The sequence below is a fragment of the Macaca nemestrina genome, chromosome 7 (assembly GCF_043159975.1).
Source record: "Macaca nemestrina isolate mMacNem1 chromosome 7, mMacNem.hap1, whole genome shotgun sequence".
NCBI classification, from domain to species: Eukaryota; Metazoa; Chordata; class Mammalia; order Primates; family Cercopithecidae; genus Macaca; species Macaca nemestrina.
In genome coordinates this window covers 132398903-132420056 of record NC_092131.1, presented here as the reverse complement: position 1 = coordinate 132420056, position 21154 = coordinate 132398903, and the positions used below count along the sequence as shown (strand labels likewise).

Here is a 21154-nt window from a genome sequence, read left to right as displayed (position 1 = left end):
TAATCTACTCTCTGTCTTTATGGATTTGCATATTCTGGAGATTTCATATAATATGTGGTCTCCTGTCTGGTTTCTTTCACTTAGCATCATTTTTAGCATACATGCCATAGCATGTATCAGTATTCATTCCTTTTCTTTCTTTTTTTTTTTTTTTTTTTTGAGACGGAGTCTCGCTCTGTCGCCCAGGCTGGAGTGCAGTGGCCGGATCTCAGCTCACTGCAAGCTCCGCCTCCCGGGTTCACGCCATTCTCCTGCCTCAGCCTCCCGAGTAGCTGGGACTACAGGCGCCCGCCACCTCGCCCGGCTAGTTTTTTGTATTTTTTTAGTAGAGACGGGGTTTCACTGGGTTAGCCAGGATGGTCTCGATCTCCTGACCTCGTGATCCGCCCGTCTCGGCCTCCCAAAGTGCTGGGATTACAGGCTTGAGCCACCGCGCCCAGCCAGTACTCATTCCTTTTCATTGCTGATCTTGACGGCCTTTTGTGTTTGCCATAGGTCACAGTCACCAGCTGTTTCACGTGTGTGTGATCCTGGCCACGCATATGCAGATGGAAGCCATACTTCTGGACAAGACTCTGAGGAAGGAATGGCTCCTAGCCACCTCCAAGCCCTTCTCTTTCTCTCAGATAGCCGGAGCCATACTTCTGTGCATCATCTTCAGCCTCAGCAACATAATTTATTTCTCAGCTGCTCTGTATCGGATTCCCAAGCCAGAATTACACAAAAAAGAAACATGACTCAGACCATAAGCTTTTCATGCCAAATGTCAACATAAAGCTGCAACACCAAGCTGGAGGCGGTTACAACTTACCATGGCCTAAAATATTCATAATGGTTGGTGTCTTTTGAATGAATTCATGTCAAAAAGGTATTCAGCTGGCGAAATTTCTCCAAATGTACACTGGTTCTGTGTGTGTGATTTTAAAAGGAGAACATGGTTCAAGCAAGTCCTTGTTAAGGCAAACTACTGATATTTCATTAATTTTAAATTTACTTAAAATGGGGTTTTTTATTCTATTTAAACAATTGGATTAAGCATATTACCCTGGAGCTTTGTAATATTTTTTAAAAAATGAATCTTGCTTCATTTGATGAATTTCATGTCACAAAGCTTCTCTCAAGAGCTCTCGTAGTGGCCTGTTGACTTCTTCGGGAGAATGAGTCAAGGTCAGTCACTGGGAGGACCTGTGAAAGGAAGTTGGCCACTGAGCGCCTTGGGGACTGGGAAAATATTCCAGAATGAAGAGAGCTGTTTGGGGAGAGACCTTCCCTTCTCCACCTAGTGAAGGGAGAACAAAAGGGGAGTCCTCTCTTCCCACAAATCCATTCTGCCTTCAAAGTGCAAGTTCTCATGTCACTAGGGATTTGGAATTCGTCAGTTTTTTTCTTAAAAATCCACAGCAGGGTGTCATGTGTTCTGTTATGCTGTTTTCTGGTTGCCAGTTTGATCTGCAAAGTATTATTCGGTGCAGGTAAAATGTGTTAAACTCTAAGAATTGGCTGAGTTAATCCCAATTGGTTGTGCTCATCTGCCACCTTTTAAACCAAAGGAAATTACTATATTTGGGGATGTCATACATTTGATATTGCTTCAAGATTTCAAATATGCTGCAAAATTCAGTATCCATATGCATAAGATGTTAATGACCTTGCCAGTGGGATGGTCACATATAATGTTCTCAAGCTTTACTGTGAATCAGAAACATCTAGTAAGCTTGTGACAAATGCAGACTCCTGGGGAAAACCAGGGGGTTCTGCTTCACTAGGTTAAATGTAGGTTTTGTAGAGGAGATCTGCACTGGAGCAAGTCTCCCAGATGGTTCTAATACAGGAGGGCCAGAGGCCAAACTTGAAGAACTGCTGGTGTTACACATTCCAGAAGGCATTGGACCTATCACCTTCGCTTCACCTGATCTCAAGTTTTAGCAACTCACCAACTAAGGCGTACCCCCCCATTTTATGTTCCAGAGTTTTCTGCTCTGCATAGTTCTAAAACACTGAGCATTTTCTCATTTGTTGTATTACTGATTAAAGTTCAGTATTTCATGGTGTTTTCAGGGAACACAGAAATGCGGATGCAAAACACTTTTGACAGAGGCCCATCAAACCCTGATCTGCACTTGTTAATGACTTAGGGGGCCTTCCTCACAATGCAAGATCCTCTTTGCTGACTCAGGAATACCCCACATCTTAGACTACTGCCTCTACCATTAACTAGCCCAGACATTTGAATGCCCTTGTAAATAGCTCACTGTCTAATCCTCTAAGGACAAGTAACAATTTATATTGGATGAGAGTGGTCAAGAAATATGATTTCATTAGTTTTATTATCTGTTTACTTCCTCTGGGGAAGGCAGATGATGAAACTGTATGGGCTGGTAAATTTTTGGTACATTAATTGCAAGCTGCATGACAAAATTTGTTTTTTTGGCAACAATCTGACATTATTAGTGGAATTCCATACCAACAGGGCCGTGGGCTTCCATTTCATCTTACTGTAACTTCAATTTTATGGCAACAAAAGGTACAAAGTTTAAATACCCCTTTCTAGTAATGCCAAAGACATACATTGTTTTAAATTCTCTACTTTATAGATAACAAAATAATGTTTAGCTCAGTAAGAAATGAAGTAATGAGTGATCAATTTGAAGGATTTTTAGATTATTTAATCTTTGCTTATGTTGCTTTTTCACATGATTAATGATGAAAATGAAATGTTAAATCAACAAAATAACATCCAGTGTTTCATAACATTTTTAGTAAGTTTGGTAAACTTTAGTCCCATTATATACTTTTGGGGACAGTGTTATAAATCAGAATTTTACAACAGTTTGCAGCACACTGATTTGAAAGTTTCCACTGCAAAATGAGAAAGGGTTCAAATATATTAATTATTATTAAGTATTAAGTGATAGGCATTAGATGTCTAATGTGAGTATAATTTCATCCAAGCCATTTCAGAAAGTCTAAAAGGTTGGCAGGGGTCAGCTGAAGACCTCACTGGAATGGGTCTCAATTTTTAAAAAGTGTCTCACTACACTTAAGAGATGTGACACATTCCCATTGGTAACAATTGCTCACCATGGCATTGTCTCAAAAAAGGCTATGGTGGCGAGGGTGGCACATTCCTAATGGAATGTACCTCTCCTCGCTCCCCTTGCTTAAGAAGCGCTACTCTAAAATTTACCAGACCTTACAACTGTGATAAAACTTGAATATGTAGGAATAAGGCCATTCAGTTAACTTTACCTCCCTTTACCCATTGAAGGGGTTCCATTGCTTAGTTTTTAGAAAATAATTCTCATCTTTTTTCTAAAGAAATGAATTTTTGGCTGGTCTGAAGGTAGTGAGTTAGCTCAATTGATTGTTCACAGTCAGTTATAGGTCAAGCTCCTTGTTCTACTCTTCCCCTCTTCTCACTACTGCACTTCACTAGTCTTAAAATAAAGAACGAACGAATGAATGAATTAATCTGTAGCTGGATGCAGCGGCTCATGCCTGTAATCCCAGCACTTTGGGAGGCTGAAGTTGAAGGACTGCTAGAGCCTAGGGGTTTGGGACCAGCCTAGACAATAGAGCCAGACACTGTCTCTATTAAAAAATTTTAAAACTAGCTGGTTGTGGTGGTGCATACTTGTGGTCCCAGCTACTGTGGAGGGTGATGTGGGAGGATTGCTTGAACCCAGGAGTTGGATGCTGCAGTGATCTATGATTGCACCATTGCACTCCAGACTGGGCAACAGGGTGAGACCCTGCCTCAAAAAAACAAAAAAAGAATTTGCAATTGTTGGTAGGATGTTGTGGGAAATTTAGAGGCCTTCTGAGTATAAAGTGGTTTAAATATCTGGTCTGCTGAAGTCTTTCTGGAAGTGTTGTACAACACTTCAGAACATATTATTTGAATGTCAGCCTCTGATTTTCTAGTCAACAATCCATTAAGGCAAAGACCTGTTTTCAAACTCAGATGTTCTCCAACTTACACTAATGTCTGGTTTCTTGAACTATGTGAGAGAAAAAAATAAACAGAATTTATTTATTATCATAAAGTCATCCTGTTTGCCACTTAATTTGGTTATGTTTTATCTACCACACTGCAAGCGTGTTCATTCACCATGAGAAACAGATCCCTGTACACATGTATATCAGTAAATCATCAATGAATAGTTAGTGCTTAGGATGTATAGAATGGCCACTGTCCTAGGAACTGGGGATACGCAAATGAAAAAAACCTATAATGTCCCTCCCCGAAGAGGCTAGTGTTCTGGTTGGGCAGGCAGACAAGATATATAGATGAATCCAGATAATAAGTGCTGTAAAGAAATTAAGCCTAGTAGGGCATGTGAATTCATGGTCACTCTGATAAGCTGACATTTGAAGAAGACTTGATGGGCATAAAGGAGCCAGTCTTGTCAGCTTGTCGGGGGAAGGCACTGCAGGTTGAGCTAAGTAGAGGGGTCCCAAGGCTGGCAGGTACTTGTTCTGCTGGAAGGATGTTAACTTCAGAAAATATCTGGATGACTTGACTTTTGAAGAATTCTGAGATTTGCCTGATTTTTTTTCCCTTGAGAAATTGCCTATAGGGCTTTCCTATGTCTCTTGGTACTTGCATGGAATGTGTCAACTCGTAAGAAATGAACTTCAGACAGTTGCCACGCTCATTCTCTTAATGCTAAGCAACAGATTTCTGAAACAGGCTGAACTTTTTTGCCTCCTCCAGAACACAGAAGGAAAGGCCTTCTAAATAGTCACAGTTACCTGGGGTTTTTCCCCCTTTCTGTGTATGTTATTTATTTGAAATATAGTTCAAGTCATTTGTTTCTTTTTGTGTAAATATTACAGTCCTCCAACCCCCCAACACACACACACACACACACACACACACACACACACACACATTGATTTTATTGTGTTTTGTGTATGTAAACATTAACATCTAACCATCCATGTTACAAATGGCCTGGTGAGAGAGATTCATGGCCTGGGAACCTGAGACAATGTTTCCAAGGCCACTGAGTGACCAGCATGCCCTGTGAGGGAACAGTGTGCGCAGCATGTCCAAGCTCCCAAGGCAGTGCTGTCTCCATTTTACTGCCTCCCCTCAAACACTCTGGGCTTCAGCAGTTTCTGGTCATTGGTGTTTTCTGGGTTCCCACAGCTGGACTTGCTTATCTGGGTGTTTGGATTAACACATGGTTTCAAATTTGTGTAGTGTCAGCCCCTCTTCAATGATTTGGTAAGACTCTCCTGGTCCAATTTAATAGTTTCTAATAAAGTTAAACTTACCATAAGACCCACAATCCCACCTAAGAGAAATACAAACACGCCTACATAAAGACTTTTACACAAATAATTATACCAGTTTCATAATCTCCAGAAAGTAGAAACAATCTAAATGTCCAACTGGTGAATGAATAAATTGTCCTGCATTCACACAGTGGAAAAGACTCAGCAACAAAAAGGGAACAAATTACTGGTACATGCAACATGTTGTTGAATATCAAAGCATTATGCTGAGTGAAAGAAAAGACATGCTGGAAAAGGCAAAAGTATAGGGAAGAAAATCAGAAAAGTGGCTGCCAAGGCCTAGGAGTAGGGGCAGCACAGAGAATTTTCCACTGTGATGGAAATATACATTTGATGTGGTTACAGCATACTATATATTTGTCAAATACATAGAACAATACAACTAAAAAGGGTCCGTTTTACTATATGTAAATTATACCTAAAATACTTGACTTTAGAAAGAAAAAATCCCCTCAGTTCTCCTCTCCCCGCCCTCCTACCCTCACTCCTGCTCTGGATCTCTAATTCTATGGTAAAATGCAAATCTTTTAATGGCTACAGGGAGCCCTTTGCTATTTTTGAATAGAGAAATGATGTAATTATTTGGTAGTTTTAAGGAAATTAATAAGCCAGAGAGCTTTAATACAGAAGTGAGGGAGGAAGAAGAAACTGACCTGAAGAGAAGCTGGAGGTGGTGCGGTGTAACTGGGTCCTCAAGTGGAGTGTTCTTTGAAGGGATGATTCATTCATCCCCTTCAAGCCATGTATGGGGCACCTGCACTGCTAGGCACTGGGCATGCAACAATGCCATCTAGTGAGGCTGTGGGGATAAGCCAGTAGAGGAGACAGGAATGAACAGTGACTGCCAATTGGAATGTGAGTGCTGAAACAAGTCAACAGGTGCAGTGAGTGGGAAAGGGCAGTTTTGGGGGCATGGGGGCTGTACCACAGGACCCAGTATCCACAGCAGGGTAGCTGGCAGATCTGCAGAGAACTGAAGGCAAGGCATTGTCAGAGGAAAGGAGGGAGAAGAGCGTGTTAGCACAGAGAATGGCATGTGAGCCCAGTGTGTTCAGGGCACTGCAATTCAACATGACTGGAAGGGACGGGGCAGTGATGGGTGATGGGCCCCAGAGGAAGCGCCTCAGGGCCCTGTGGTGGGTCTCCAACAATGGGGAAGCACTGCAGAGTTTCATACAGGTGTGTGACATAATCAGATCCGTGATTTAGAGGTGAGCAAAATGGAAACTGGATTGGAAGGTGGCAGCAGAGAGGCCTGTTAGGACACTGCTGTCTTCATTAGACAAGAGATGATGTTGGCCAAGGAGATGGAGAAAAGTGGAGCGGTTTGGAGGTTTGGCTACTTAGTATGTAGAACTGTTAAGATTTAGTGATTGAATATTGAGACAGAAGAAGACAGAAAAGCCAAAAATGGTGCCTTAGACTCTGGCTTGGCAGATGCCATCCACTGAGAGGGAGCAAGTTTGGGAGAATAGATTAGAATGTGTTAGGATGTGAGATGAGATTAGAATGTGAGATGCTTGTGGGATATCAAAGTGGAGAATCCAGAAGACAGTTGGATATATGGCTCTGGAGCTCAGAAGAGCAAACATGAATGGTATGTGAAGCCATATGAGTGCTTGAGAGTGCCTAGGGAGAAGGTACACCTAGTGACCAGCTCTAAACCCTGAACCACAACATTTAAGGGAGAAAAAAAGAACTCACACAGGAGACTGAGAAAGAAGGGCTAGACAGCTAGGAGAAAAAATAAAGGCATGATAAGAAAGGAATGGGCAACATTTTTTAGTGTTGTTAAGAAGTCAAGACAGACAATGGTCAATTAGATTTAGCATCGAGGAAGTGGTAATTTTGGTAACAAAAGGTCCAATGGAGAGTCTGAGGTAGAAGCTAAACTGAAGAGCAACTAGGAGATAAGTAGTCAGCAACCAAGCCCAATTCCGAAATGATAAACATTCCAAACTCTAGGCCAGGCGCGGTGGCTCAGGCCTGTAATCCCAGCACTTTGGGAGGCCGAGGCAGGTGGATCACTTCAGGTCACGAGTTCGAGACCAGCCTGGCCAGCATGGTGAAACCCCATCTCTACTAAAAACACAAAAAAATTAGCCGGGCATGGTGGCACACGCCTGTAGTCCCAGCTACTCGGGAGGCCGAGGCAGGAGAATCGCTTGAACCCCAGAGGCGAAAGTTGCAGTGAGCCGAGATCTCGCCACTGCACTCCAGGCTGGGTGACAGAGACTCTGTCTCAAAAAACAAAACAAACAAAATAACACTCCAGGCTGGGTGACAGAGACTCCGTCTCAAAAAACAAAACAAAACAAACAAACAAAATAAACTCTAGCTTAACAAAATCCTAATGATTCAAAGACTTCCACATAAGAAGCAAAGCAATAAAAGCACTAGGAAACAAAAAATGGGAAATAAAATAAAAAACTCAGAATGGATGTATTTTTCTAGTATGACACAAAACAGAAGCCATAAAAGACGGACAAATCTGTCTACCTGAAATTTTTTCTAAGCTGTCACAAAACATATACAAATAAAAATAGCCTAAATGTGAACAATAAAAATATTTAAACTCGTATTTTGGATGAGGACCAATTTTTTTTTAATATAAGAACTTTCACAACTCATTAAGAAAAACTAACAACCGATAGAACAAAGAGGCAAAGAATATGAACACAGTTCATAGAGAAGGAATCAAAAGGGCTCTTAAATATATGAACAGACAACATCATTTATCTGAAAATAAATGAAAAATTTAACTACATGTTTTTTCTCACCAGTTGATAACAGATACCAATAGATTGATATCTACTAAAAAGTTTGATAACACTTAGAGAATTGTGGAGAAATAGGCACTCTCATACAGGCTGGTGGGAGTGTACATTTGGACAGCTTATGGAGAACAATTTGCAATATCTGTGAAATGTTACACATGTGTATACTTTGACTCAGCAATTCTGTTTCTAGAAATGTGTCCTACATATTTACCTGCATTGTATAAATTTCCAAGTTTATTCACTATAGCTGTATCTGTAATAGCAAAAATTGGAACCATCCTAATGTGCAATGTAGGGGTGGAAAAGGTGTGATACTTTTCTTTACCCATCTTAAGGGTCACAGCTGACATTACCATAACAAAAGACAGGTTAACAAGATAAATGGATAACTAATTTATTGAATCACAGTTTTATGTGGTGTAAGTGCCTTCAGAAATGAAGACCCAAAGACCCAGGGAAAGCTGTCCATTTTTATGCTTACATGAGATGAAGAAAGGACAGCTGTGTAGAAATGTGATTGGACAAAAGGAGTATGATCTAATGGTAACAGACTGAAGGAGGAACCCAGCAAGTCCTCTCTGTTCAGATTCTTGTTGGCCTCTCTGTGTAGCTTTCCTTCTTCTTGAATGTAGGGCAAGACCCTTTTGGAACCAGGGTCTTATGACAAGGTACATCAAAGAATTTCTTTATGGCCAGCTCTTACACAAAAAGGTGGGGGAAGTCTAGATTAATATTTCTAGGTTTTTCTAGAATAATGTTTCTGGCTTGCTTGGGTGAAGAGGGGTTCTAGTTTCCATGAACTGCCTTGGGGAACAGAAATTCTGATTTCTATTATTTGCTTTAGAAGACACGGAGGGGTGGGAGACAAGAAGGCAGGAGAAAGTCAGAGAGAGACTTTGCTTTTAAGGCTTCTCTGAGGCACTTTCAATCTTCTTTAGTTCAAAGCACTCAGTGTGCCAAAGAGCCATACTTTGGGGTGTTGCTTCCTGAGCACCAACGATATGGGCCAAGGATATTAAATTGTGACTATCCTTACCAGTGCTGTGGTCCTTTAGGAAGTTGATAAGGGGCTAGAATTCCATGAGAGCCCAGGTGTAGATGTGTATTTGATAGTCATCAGCTTAGGGTCCAAGACTGAAGTGATACAGAATCAGTTCATCTAAGGCAAGAGAGTAGGTTCTAAAGGGCAACCCTTCAAGGGTAAGGACCAAATTTTATTCATCTCCGTAAGGCCAAGATCAAACACAATCAAGATTTGATAAAATAGGCCGGGCGCGGTGGCTCACGCCTGTAATCCCAGCACTTTGGGAGGCCAAGGTAGGCGGATCACCTGAAGTCAGGAGTTCCAGATCACCCTGGCCAATATGATGAAACCTCATCTCTACTAAAAATACAAAAATTAGCTGGCCGTGGTGGTGCGCGCCTGTAATCCCAGCTACTTGGGAGGCTGAGGCAGGAGAAATGCTTGAACCTGGGAGGCGAAGGTTGCTGAGGTGAGCTGAAGACTGCAGTCCAGCCTGGGCGACAGGGCAACTCCATCTCAAAAAATAAAAAAGGAAAAAAAAAGATTTGATAAAATAATGTACATATAGGACAGAGCTGGAGGGAAACCCAGGAAAGTTGAATCAGAGAGAGAAAAGAAGCCAAGATAATGTGGTGACTTGGAAGGCAGAGAGAGGGAGCCTGAGACTCGGAGCAGGGCACAGCACAGGAATACAACACTTTTCACCAGAACGACATTCCGACCTCTGAATCAACCCTGGAAAGGCCCCTCCATTGAACTTCTTGTGATGGAGGAAAAGAAACCCTCAATTTCCTCATCGCAAGGCGGAAGAGTTTACATACCATACCTCAAGATCTCCCTCCAGCCCTGACACACAACTCCGCAGCCCTTTCAGCGTCGGTCGCCTAGGAGACAAACGCCACTTCCGGTAGCGCAGTCACTTCCGCGGAGGTCCTGCCGCTCCCTGCGGACGGGCGCTGATTGGCCCGTTTGAAATGCGCCAGGCGGGAGCTCACCTGGGCTTTTAGCGTCGCCGCCGGCTTCTCCGAGCACCGCACTTTAGACGCGGAGTCCCAGTTCCTGCTGCCGGTCCTAACGTCCGGCAGTCTTCGCCAGCCCGCCGTTCCGCGCGCGCGTTTGGGCAGCGTGGAGCCTGTTGCCATGAAGTCAGCGTGAGTACTAGGCCACCGAGCAGGGAGGGAGGGCGGACGGGGGCCGGGGCCGCGGGGCTTGGGCAAGCGTCTCCACGCAGGCCGCGGCCGGATGCGGGCAGCGCGGACGGCGTCCCGCTCGGTGCTGCTGCGGCCGCGACCCCAAAGTGGGAACCTCCACGTGTGGCCGCTCCGCGGGAGCCTGGGCGCGGAGCCCCCTGCCGCGTCGCCCCCAGCCGCCCCGACTGGGCCTCCAGAGGCCAGGAAGCGTCGGCTTGAAGCCGGGGGTGTTTTATGCGGCACCCGGTTCCCGATAGCGGGGCTATCCTCCTCGGGTCCCCGGGACAGCCTTCCCCTTCTCAAGTTCCCCTTCTCCCTCGCTGGCTGCCGCCGCCGCCTCCAGAGCGCAGTTGGCCGACTGAGTGAGGATCGGGGGTGGTCTCGCGTGTGGAGCCGAGCGAGTGTGCTGGGCAATGGTTAGGTGGGCTCCGTTTCTGGAGAGCCCTGGCACCGGTGATCGCCGCGAGCTTTTTTTTAGCCCAGCACCCTGTCCTTGAGGCCGAGCCCATCCGCTTAACACAGGCCAGTTACTTCTGCTGTATTTTGTGGCCGCAGAGAACCCCCGCCCACATTCCAAAGCCAATATTTTCGGCGCAGCATCGTTCCTGGGTAAAGAAGTATTTGTCGTGCAAAGGAGAGGATTGGCTTTATTACCATTTAGGGAGTGGTTTGCAAAAGGCCACTTGTTTATTAAGAGGCCGAAGTCAAAATCTTTAGATGAAAAAAATTTATATATAAGAAATATACGTTGAGTTTAAGTTAAGCCCACCACAATGTGTTTGCACTGAACAACACGAATCTGCTTGTGTTTCATCTGAGAATATGTTTTGAAAAATATTTTTAAATTACAGTCAAAGCCAATAGTCTCACTTAATTTTAATATGTTAAATGTATATCTAGCCTATAGGTAAATGTGAAGGGAAAAAGATGAGATGCTAGAGAAACGGTGAAATCAATCAAAATAACTTTTTGATTGCCCCTACTTAAGAAACCAAGAAATTGGCAGTTTGGGACCGGATTTTTTTGGAGACAAAGAGTAATCGTTTTGAGCATTCAATGACTGGTTGTTCCTTGAAAGTACAGGCATAAATCTTGTCGAAAGAATGGATTCCTCCGTGTGCATTTTTATAGTGTATTGAAGTTAATCGGTTGTCAGTCTGTAAAGTGTGGGCAGTTATTTGTAGATTTTTCAAATTTGTAGTGCCTCTGTTAAATTGTTGCTCAAGAAAATATGCAAGCTATTTTAAGTATAGAACTAATCCGAGAATAAGTAGGTACATTTGGTACCAAAAATGTGTTCTAAAGCAAATTTTAATTACTTTTGGATTCCGCATGCCATAAACACTCTGCTACTATGATTATTATTCATGTTATTTGGGATGCAGTGTTTTGGAACTGCTAAGGGATAATTTACAGATAACCTAGAAAGATTGTGTAAGTTTTAGGTGAGGCTTTTGTATTAGTGTTGAACTGAAAAAAAAGTTATTGTTATTTTTTGAATCTATGACCAGGAGAGCTAAGACACCCCGGAAGCCTATCGTGAAAAAAGGGTCCCAAACGAACCTTAAAGACCCAGTTGGGGTAAGGTCTCCCTGTGAATTTATGTGTGTGTGTTTAAGAAACTTATCTCTTCAATCCTTTCTGTCTTATGTGTGTGCTTGGAAGGGAAGGAAGAAGACATGTGGAAATATAATCAAAGAACAATTAGTTAAATGGATGTACTAAATTCTGTAAAGCTAGTTCTAACTGTGAAATTTTCTCTGTAAGATTAATTAGTCCAGTAAAATGAAGTCTTTGGTTGTCAACTGCATACCTTCTGTAATTATAATTTGGCGAGTTAGATAATTAAAAATCTCCAACTGGGTTCATATTCATCCCAGAGAATATGAAGTGAGTTCATATGAACCCAGTTCATGCCATACAGTAACTGACGGCATGAAGGAGAGTTCCAAACTTCTTGGGACCGAGTTTAATTCAGTCTAATATCTACTCCTAATTCAAGTACTTCACTAGTTTCTGGCTTGGGAACTTGCTTTTAAAAGCAAATGTTAAATTATGAAAGAAAAATGAAGCAGGCAAAAGGAATAAGAATTTTGAAACAAAACAGCAAATGGCAAACAAAAAGCGTTCTTTGCTCTGAGGTATTTGAAATCTACCCCTCGCTGCCACTGGAGTGGGTCGCTGGCTCTGACTTAGGGGAACCAGGTGCTTTGCACACACCTGAATGAGTTTTCCTGAAGCCCCCTCCCCTGCTTTCAAAAATGTCTCTGTAGGCCGGGTGTGGTGGCTCACGCCTGTAATCCCAGCACTTTGGGAGGCTGAGGCGGGTGGATCACCTGAGGTCAGGAGTTCGAGACCAGCCTGGCCAGCATGGTGAAACCCCATCTCTACTAAAAACACAAAAAAATTAGCCGGGCATGGTGGCACACGCCTATAGTCCAGCTACTCGGGAGGCCAAGGCAGGAGAATCACTTGAACCCAGGAGGTTGCATCGAGCCAAGATCACACCATTGCACTGCAGCCTGGGTGATGAAACTCTGTCTCTAAATAAATAAATAAATAAATAAATAAATAAAAATGTCTTTGTATATTAAATGTCGGGTTAAGCTGACAAGTTTTTAAATTGACATCGATTTCCAAGAAATTCTAACAGTTTTAAAAATCTCAATGTGTGACATGTTGACTTTTAGAGATATTAGTATAACTACTATTTGTGTACAATATAGTAGTAAATACACTGCAATTTGATTTTTATTATCAAAATTTATTTTAATTTTGTGTGTATTTAAAGTCTTCTCGTATCTAATATTTGTTTGTATTTGTCAATCTCAAGTAGCAGATTTTAATTTTCATAGCTCTTGGAGATACAGAGCTCTAAAATTGAGAGACCACAAATGTTTGTTGAATGAATGAAGGAATGAATGAGGAGCTTAAGTGAAAAGTCAGGCAAAAGATCAAACTTTGTTCGTTAAGCACCTTCTTATTTCTTCAGGTATACTGTAGGGTGCGCCCACTGGGCTTTCCTGATCAAGAGTGTTGCATAGAAGTGATCAATAACACAACTGTTCAGCTTCATACTCCTGAGGGCTATAGACTGAACCGAAATGGAGACTATAAGGAGGTAATTCTGATTTGAACCAAGTTGTTTTTTCTCAATATGTTGTTTCCTGAATGACTTACAGTTTTAAATGTAACAAAGTTCATTTGTGAGCCCACATTTTCGAAAGACTTATTTACTTCATTATAACCACTGTATCTAAAGTGTTTTTGACTTCTGCGATGCACAGACATATCTTTGGTATGCTGGAGTTAGAGGATTGCTTTTAGCAGATAATTTCTTACCCTGAGTATTATTGGTTTTTAGAGCATGTGTTAGGGATGATTTAATGTGGAATGATACATGATTGTACTAGGCAGTTTTATATATACAACTTCATGTGTGGAAATTAAAGTAACATTTAATAATAGGCATTGTATGCTTGCATCAATCTCCTAGGCAGTGTTTTTATTTTTAGTAAAATTTTGAACCAACTCAAAAATATCATTTAGCAAATGTGCTAAGCTAATAGCTGGAGGCGGGAAGGAGATTTTAAAAAAATGAGCATGATATACTCCTTGCCTTTAGAAAGTCTATAACTTAAGACATATGGTAAACAAATAATTCTCATATAAATAAGACAAAGTTAGGTGTGCTAAAGATGAGGGGACCGTGGGAATGCAGTAGGATTAATTCAGGCAGGCTACCATTTCTACTTCTAGCTATCACTCACTCTTTTGTGCCTACTATTCCTGTGAAATTGCTCTTCAGAAGAATACCAGTGGCCTCTTTGCTGCTAAATTTGATGTATACCTCTTCATCCTCATTATAACCTGTTTGTCTGCAGCACTCCCCTGTTTCCCGCTCCAGCTCTCCCTGTATCTCCAGCCGAAACCTTTTCTCTGGCTCTAAACATTCAGCCACTTACTTGATATCTCTGCTTGGATGTCACATGTGCATCTCAAATTTTACATGCCCAAAAAGGAGTTCTTGATTTTTCTTATTCCCTTTATAAATACTTCCTCCCTTGTTTTCTTCTCAAAGAATGGCACTGTCATCTGTCCAGTTGCTCAAGCCAGAAACCTGGTACCTACTGTTTACTTGCCCCTCCTCATAACTAGTTCATTAATAGCTCCTATCAGTTATATTCCAACATGTGTCTTGAAACTGTCCTTTCATTTCCATCTCCACTGCCACCACCCTAGTCTGAGCCCCATTATTAACCACTGAGACCAGTGCTACTGTAATGAAGGAGTAGCTTTTTTATTTTTAATGCATCACAGCTGGGACTTTTGTACACTGTGCCTGTGTGAGTTAGACAACAGGGAACTAGTTCATAATCTCTTCATAGAGATGAGCCTATTGAATACGGCCTGAAATACTGATAATTGGGCAGTGTCAAATGCCTGTAAAACTTTCTAAACATTTGGCCGGGCGCAGTGACTCATGTCTGTAATTCCAGCACTTTGGGAGGCCAAGGCTTGTGAATCACCTGAGGTCAGGACTTCAAGACCAGCCTAACCAATATGATGAAACCCTGTCTCTACTAAAAATACAAAGAAATTAGCCGGGCGTGGTGGGGCGTGCCTGTAATCCCAGCTACTCGGGAGGCTGAGACAGAAGAATCACTTGAACCCGGGAAGCGGAGGTTGCAGTGAGCCGAGATCGCACCATTACACTCCAGCCTGGGCAACAAGAGTGAAACTCCATCTCAAAAAACAAACAAAGAAAAAACAACTTTCTAAACATTTAAGTAGTCTTGTAACAGTTCTCAGACAGGCATTGGTTTGCTGAGTGTGCTTTGGGTATCATTGACAAGACTGCCAAAGCCCAACTGCCTCCACTTGAAATCTTCTCTAATCCATTTCTACAGAGCAGACAGTGTTCTTTTAAAACATAAAATCTCATCATTTTCCTATTCAAAACCTTTCAAGGAATAAAATCTTTAAACAGACAAAATCCTGCTTCATCCGCCCCCCATCTGTCTCTCCACCCTCCACCCTCATTCATCTTTTAGTATTTATCCAGTCCTTTGAGTTCCTTGGATAAGGCAGAATCCTGGCTGTTAGCTGTTGCCTTAACCCAGACTTTTTCTGGACCTTAGCATGGGTCATTCTTGGGTTTCAGCTTAAATGTCACCTCAGGTCGTATAGACTGCGCAATCAGAAACAGCACCCCACAGCCCCTCTCCCCTGATCTGTACTCTGTGTACCTCCTTTATATTACTTAACCACAATCTATTTATTTACCTGTTTATTGTCTTTCCTCTACTATAATGTAAACTTCCAAGGAATATGTACCTTATATGTTCTGTTCATTAGACAGTAAATACGGCTTCAGCAAGAATGCATGGTCTGGGGGGGTTTTATGGAGGAGCAGGTCTTTGAGGATATAATATGGTTAAACACTGATTTACTGAGTTTTACTTCTTTAAGTAAATTTCAAGTATGTATAAATAAAGGTATCAAGTAGGTATAAAAAGGTTTGATGGGGATTAAAAATAATCACTGCTTTCTGACAGAAGGCAACATTATATAATGAAAAGAGCATTGCGGCCCGGCATGATGGCTTACACGTGTAATCCCAGTGCTTTGGGAGGCCAAGGCAGGCGGATCACCTGAGATCAGGACCAGCTTGGCCAATGTGGCGAAACCCCATCACTACTAAAAATACAAAAGTTACCCAGTGTGGTGGCAGCCGCCTGTAATCCCAGCTGCTCGGGAGGCTGAGGCAGGAGTATGGCTTGAACCTAGGAGGCAGAGGTTGCAGTGAGCCGAGATCCCGCCACTACGCTCCAACCTGGGTGACAGAGCAAGACTCTGTCTCAAAAAAAAAAAAAGAAAGAAAGAAAACAAAAACATTGCACTGACGATGGCTTTGATACTAATTAACTCCATGAGCTCAGAGGATTTTCACCTTTGGGCCTCAGTTTTCTTTACCTTGAAGGGAGGGAGTCATTCATGAGGACTGTGAGGTCATCTATCTTCTCAGTATTGTCCTATGTGTATCCTTTCAGTTCCAAGATTGTTTGTTCTTTTTGAACTCTAAAGCTGTTTTTACAGGATATTTTATTAATCGTATTTAGAGAGCCTTGATAATTGAAGTGTTCTTGCTTTCTTAAAGGTCACAATTTATTTAAAATGTATTTCATGTAAGAACTCAGAGATGAGATAATATTCTGATTTTAAAGTATAGTACATCAAAATGTGGTATTATGCTACTATGCCATTTTATTTTATTTGTCTGTTTTGTTTTTCTTTTTTGAGACAGGGTCTCATTCTGTTACCTAGGCTGGCGTACAATGGTGCGACCACAGCACACTGTTTTTTGCGGGTTTGTTGTTGTTGTTGTTTTTACTTTTAAAATTTTTTATTAGATGAGCTTACCCAGGCTGGTCTCTTAACTCCTGGCCTCAAGTGATCTTCCTGCCTCAGCCTTCCAAAGTGCTGGGGTTATAGGTTTGAGCCACTGTGCGCATGCTATGCTATTTTAAATGACACCTTTATAAAGAAAAACCAGGAAACAGTAAAGTCATGTGTGACATAATGCTTGTAGATTTCCACAAATCTGTGACCGTGACTCATTATAATACCTTTTGATCTTTGTCACTTAATTAAAACAAAATCAGCCTTACATTAGAAGTATTAGTGGACTTAAGATTTTCCTACATTTTTGGCTGGCTGTGGTGGCTCATGCCTATAATCCCAGCACTTTGGAAGGCTGAGGCAGGTGGATCACCTAAGATCAGGAGTTCGACACCAGCCTGACTAACGTGGTGAAACGCGTCTCTACTAAAAATATAAAAATTAGCCAGGTGTGGTGGTGCGTGCCTGTAATTCCAGCTACTCGGGAGGCTGAGGCAGGGGAATCGCTTGAACCCAGGAGGTGGAGGTTGCAGCGAGCCGAGATCGTGCCATTGCACTCCAGCCTGGGCAACAAGAGCGAAACTCCATCTCAAAAAAAAAAAAAAAAAGGTTTTCTACATTGTCTTTAGTAGTTGTGACTGAAAACATTTACCAGTTTATAATTGGTTTAATATAGGTATGTCATGACTTTTTAGTAACTAAAAAACTAAGGGTTCCAACTGTAAAGACCATTTATATTTTTTCTTTGCATGCTTAGATCTTAAATGTCATAAACACCTTGAGTTTAAGTAGATGTATTTTTAGCCTAGATAATAGTGGAATTCCATTTAGTGCATTTTTTTCTCTCTCCACAGACTCAGTATTCATTTAAACAAGTATTTGGCACTCACACCACCCAGAAGGAACTCTTTGATGTTGTGGCTAATCCCTTGGTCGATGACCTCATTCATGGCAAAAATGGTATGATATGACTCTTGGAGTTTTGTTGGATTTTCCTTTTTCTCCTCTTCTGATAAAACTTTTTTGATATTTATATATTTGATTTATGTTTGGCGTTGAATCCATTTTTAATTTGTTAGGGTGGTGCTAAATTTGCCTTTTTTGATTCCTCTGGCTAATTGTTAGTGTTTTCTAATGCAGTGAAGAAATATTGTAAGTGGGGAACTTCTAAGATACAACTCATTGTGACTTGTTACACTATAGGTCTTCTTTTTACATATGGCGTGACGGGAAGTGGAAAAACTCACACAATGACTGGTTCTCCAGGGGAAGGAGGGCTGCTTCCTCGTTGTTTGGACATGATCTTTAACAGTATAGGGTCATTTCAAGCTAAACGATATGTAAGTATGATTCTTTTGTGTTGTGACTATCTTGCTGGACTAAGACACCTATGGATACAGAAGTAGTAAAGAAGAACCAAAGCACTGGATTCATTTTGAAACCTTAACTGTTCCTTAGTTTTTAAGCATGTTTCTTACTATTTAAGTTAAATTCTACAAAACGTGGTATGATTTTTTTGCCCCCACTTCAGGTTTTCAAATCTAATGATAGGAATAGTATGGATATACAGTGTGAGGTTGATGCCTTATTAGAACGTCAGAAAAGAGAAGCTATGCCCAATCCAAAGACCCCTTCTAGCAAGTAAGTAATTATATTTGTCTGCAGCACTGGCCTTAGGGGCACAGGATTCTTTCCTGTGGTTTGCCCAGACATGAGGAATGGTGAACATTAAATAGAGAAGTTGACTTTTGTGAGATTAAAGTTAAGGAATGTTCTAAGTTCTTTGCTCAGATGTTTTCTCTTTGGCTCTGAGCACATTTTGTTTCAATCACTGTTTTAAGAAGATGCCACTGTGGGTTGGGAGAGGTTATAAAAGCCTTTGTTGTGTGTTTGGGAGGACGTGGGGATACTGCTGGCAAACTGTGAGTATGAATAAAGTTGCTTTGTATATTTCTGCTTGTAATTGCAGGTATTTATTGTATCTGTTAGTTTCCCCTTGGGATCATTTACTTTTTTTTTTTTCTTTGAGATGGAGTCTCACTCTGTTGCCCAGGGTGGAGTGCAGTGGCATGATCTCGGCTCACTGCAACCTCTGCCTTCCAGGTTCAAGCGATCCTTCTGCCTCAGCTCCCCTAGTAGCTGGGATTACAGGCACGCGCCACCATGCCTGGCTAATTTTTGTATTTTTCGTAGAGACGGGGTTTCACCAGGTTGGCGAGGCTGGTTTCGAACTCCTGATCTCAGGTTATCCGCCTGCCTCGGCCTCCCAAAGTGCTGGGATTACAGCCGTGAGCCACTGTGCCCGGCTGGGATCATTTACTTTTAAAATGGACTTACAATGTATACAATTGAACTTTTTTTTTTTTTAGACGACAAGTAGATCCAGAGTTTGCAGATATGATAACTGTACAAGAATTCTGCAAAGCAGAAGAGGTTGATGAAGATAGTGTCTATGGTGTATTTGTCTCTTATATTGAAATATATAATAATTACATATATGATCTATTGGAAGAGGTGCCGTTTGATCCCATAAAACCCAAGTAAGTAGTGAAGAGAGACCCTTCTTAGCTGTTAATGTTGGGGAAGTTACTTTGCCTCAAGGAGCTTTAGTTTCTTCAGTTATGAATGAGAATAATGCTTGCATTTGTTTTCAGAATGAAATGATATAATTTGTATATCACATGGTTTGGTGTTTGAGTATGTTTATCATTAACTAGATATGTACCTGTATTAGGGAACTAGTGGGTTAAAGCATCTAAGGAGAAGAGGGACCCAAATATTCATCTTAGAGATTACTTTTGAAAACTCTGGGCCCTGGGCTGTTTTGAAAAGGATCTCAATTATATAAGGAAGTGTCCCTATTGATGTGTTCTGGGACTACCTTTCAAGAACCTGACACAGTAAAGGGAGTTTTGTAGCCTCTTTAACCACCTGTGTCTTGGTGATTTCTATAGACTGGAGCCTAAAGCTGTTATCTGTACAAGTAATAATTACATACCTTCTATCATTCGTTAATATGGACTGATATCTGCACTGTAATTCCACCAGAGTTGAAATACTACCTCCTAGATTTCCTTGGGTCTTGCCTTTCTGAGACGTAAGACTGTACCACTTGGCATCACAAATGATAAATCTGCATTTGTGCCAGAGTTGACCCCGGAATCTTATGTTTCATATTAGTATCTTGTTCCTGAGTTGATGGCTTTGTTTTTAAGCCAAAGGCTTGTCTTCAATGCTGTCTTTATTAGGGCCTCTCAGAACATAAATAATACAAGGACTTTTGTCTTATATTTAACTGTGTGTATATCTAATGGAACATTATTGGAGAAACAGCTGGATTTAGAAAATCATTAGACTGAGAATACATACCAGTATATATCCGCTTTTAATTACATGAAAAATTTGTGGACTCTGGTTGAGGCCATACTTGATACAGGTATTTCTGTGGTTCTTAGTGAGTCACATTTTGATACAGTTATCTTCACCACAGTCCTTGAATTTTCATCACATTGATTAGGAAAACAATTACAATATGGCTAAGTAAGCTAAATGTAAAATTATTAATCCTAGGAGTTTATGCCAAGGAAGACTCTTGCTCTATTTAACCTTTCCTCAAGTGAGAACTTTATTTACCCTTGGAATGTTGGTAATAGTAAAAATACTTGGGATAGGTTGTGGAGCAATACATGTGAGAGTTAAGACCTTGTGAGACAGTTACTTTTTACTTTTTTTTTAGACAGGGTCTTGCTCTGCCGTATCAGCTCACTGCAGTCAACCTCCTGGGTTCAGGTGATCCTCCCACTTTAGCCTCCTAAGTAGCTGGAACTACAAGCACAAGCCACCATGCCTGGCTAATTTTCTAATTTCTTGTAGAGATAGGAGTGATAGAGGTCTCACTATGTTGCCTAGGGTGGTCTCAAACTCCTGGCCTCAAGCAGTCCTCCCACCTTGGCCTCCCAAAGTGCTGGGATTACAAGTGTGAGCCACCATACCCGGCCTGACAATTACTTTTGATATCAAACTAATTACTTTCCCATTTGTTTTAAAGTGTCAATTGTCTTGACTCTAATCTTGAGTATATCCATTTTCATGTATGCCCACGTGCCAAGTTTTTGTTTGTTCTAAATGAGATTATTTTCAAAGGATCATATCTTGGCTTTATTTAGTTATACAAAAGAAGATTGACAAAAATACCTTGTGTGCTTTGTAACCTTTTTGGATAACTCCTTGAATGAACATACAAGGGTGCTTGTTTGGCAGTGAATTCAGATTTAATTTGTTAGGTTGGTGTTAGACCTGCTTTTTTAAGCTAGTTAACTTTTAGTAGTTTTTAATACAATGAAAAACTGTTACAAGTGGAGGGTTTTTAAGATATGACTCATTGTGAATGTCACCTAGTCTGGACTGAACATGTTGGTGTGAGATGGCTGCTGTAGAAACAGTAACTTCTACCT

General features: G+C 41.3%; 2 protein-coding genes and 1 long non-coding RNA gene across 14 annotated transcripts in view; 2 read left to right on the top strand and 1 right to left on the bottom strand.

Moving 5' to 3' along the window:
* LOC105487821 (progestin and adipoQ receptor family member 5) overlaps positions 1-3026 on the top strand; it is a 102520-nt gene extending 99494 nt beyond the window's left edge. For all 5 annotated transcript variants that reach the window (XM_071101133.1, XM_071101134.1, XM_071101135.1 and 2 more), the window contains one exon: positions 496-3026. In XM_071101133.1, the coding sequence (XP_070957234.1) occupies positions 496-737 (242 nt within the window). In that variant the 3' untranslated portion in view covers positions 738-3026. The remainder of the gene's footprint in view (positions 1-495) is intronic.
* LOC139364440 (uncharacterized) lies at positions 1063-10042 on the bottom strand. The gene is made up of 3 exons (XR_011626402.1): positions 9935-10042; positions 5958-6103; positions 1063-1185 (listed from the first exon to the last, which is right to left on the bottom strand). It is a non-coding gene; the product is annotated as an uncharacterized lncRNA (long non-coding RNA).
* A 43-nt stretch (positions 10043-10085) lies between these two features.
* LOC105487826 (kinesin family member 23) overlaps positions 10086-21154 on the top strand; it is a 34756-nt gene continuing 23687 nt past the window's right edge. For 3 of the 8 annotated variants that reach the window (XM_011751458.2, XM_011751451.2, XM_011751475.2), the window contains exons 1-7: positions 10087-10259; positions 11810-11879; positions 13291-13419; positions 17555-17660; positions 17904-18040; positions 18232-18341; positions 19070-19240. In XM_011751458.2, the coding sequence (XP_011749760.2) occupies positions 10249-10259; positions 11810-11879; positions 13291-13419; positions 17555-17660; positions 17904-18040; positions 18232-18341; positions 19070-19240 (734 nt within the window). In that variant the 5' untranslated portion in view covers positions 10087-10248. Of the gene's footprint in view, positions 10260-10888; positions 10908-11809; positions 11880-13290; positions 13420-17554; positions 17661-17903; positions 18041-18231; positions 18342-19069; positions 19241-21154 lie in introns of those variants that run through there. The other 5 variants (XM_011751487.2, XM_011751480.2, XM_011751476.2 and 2 more) reach the window with 4 other exon arrangements.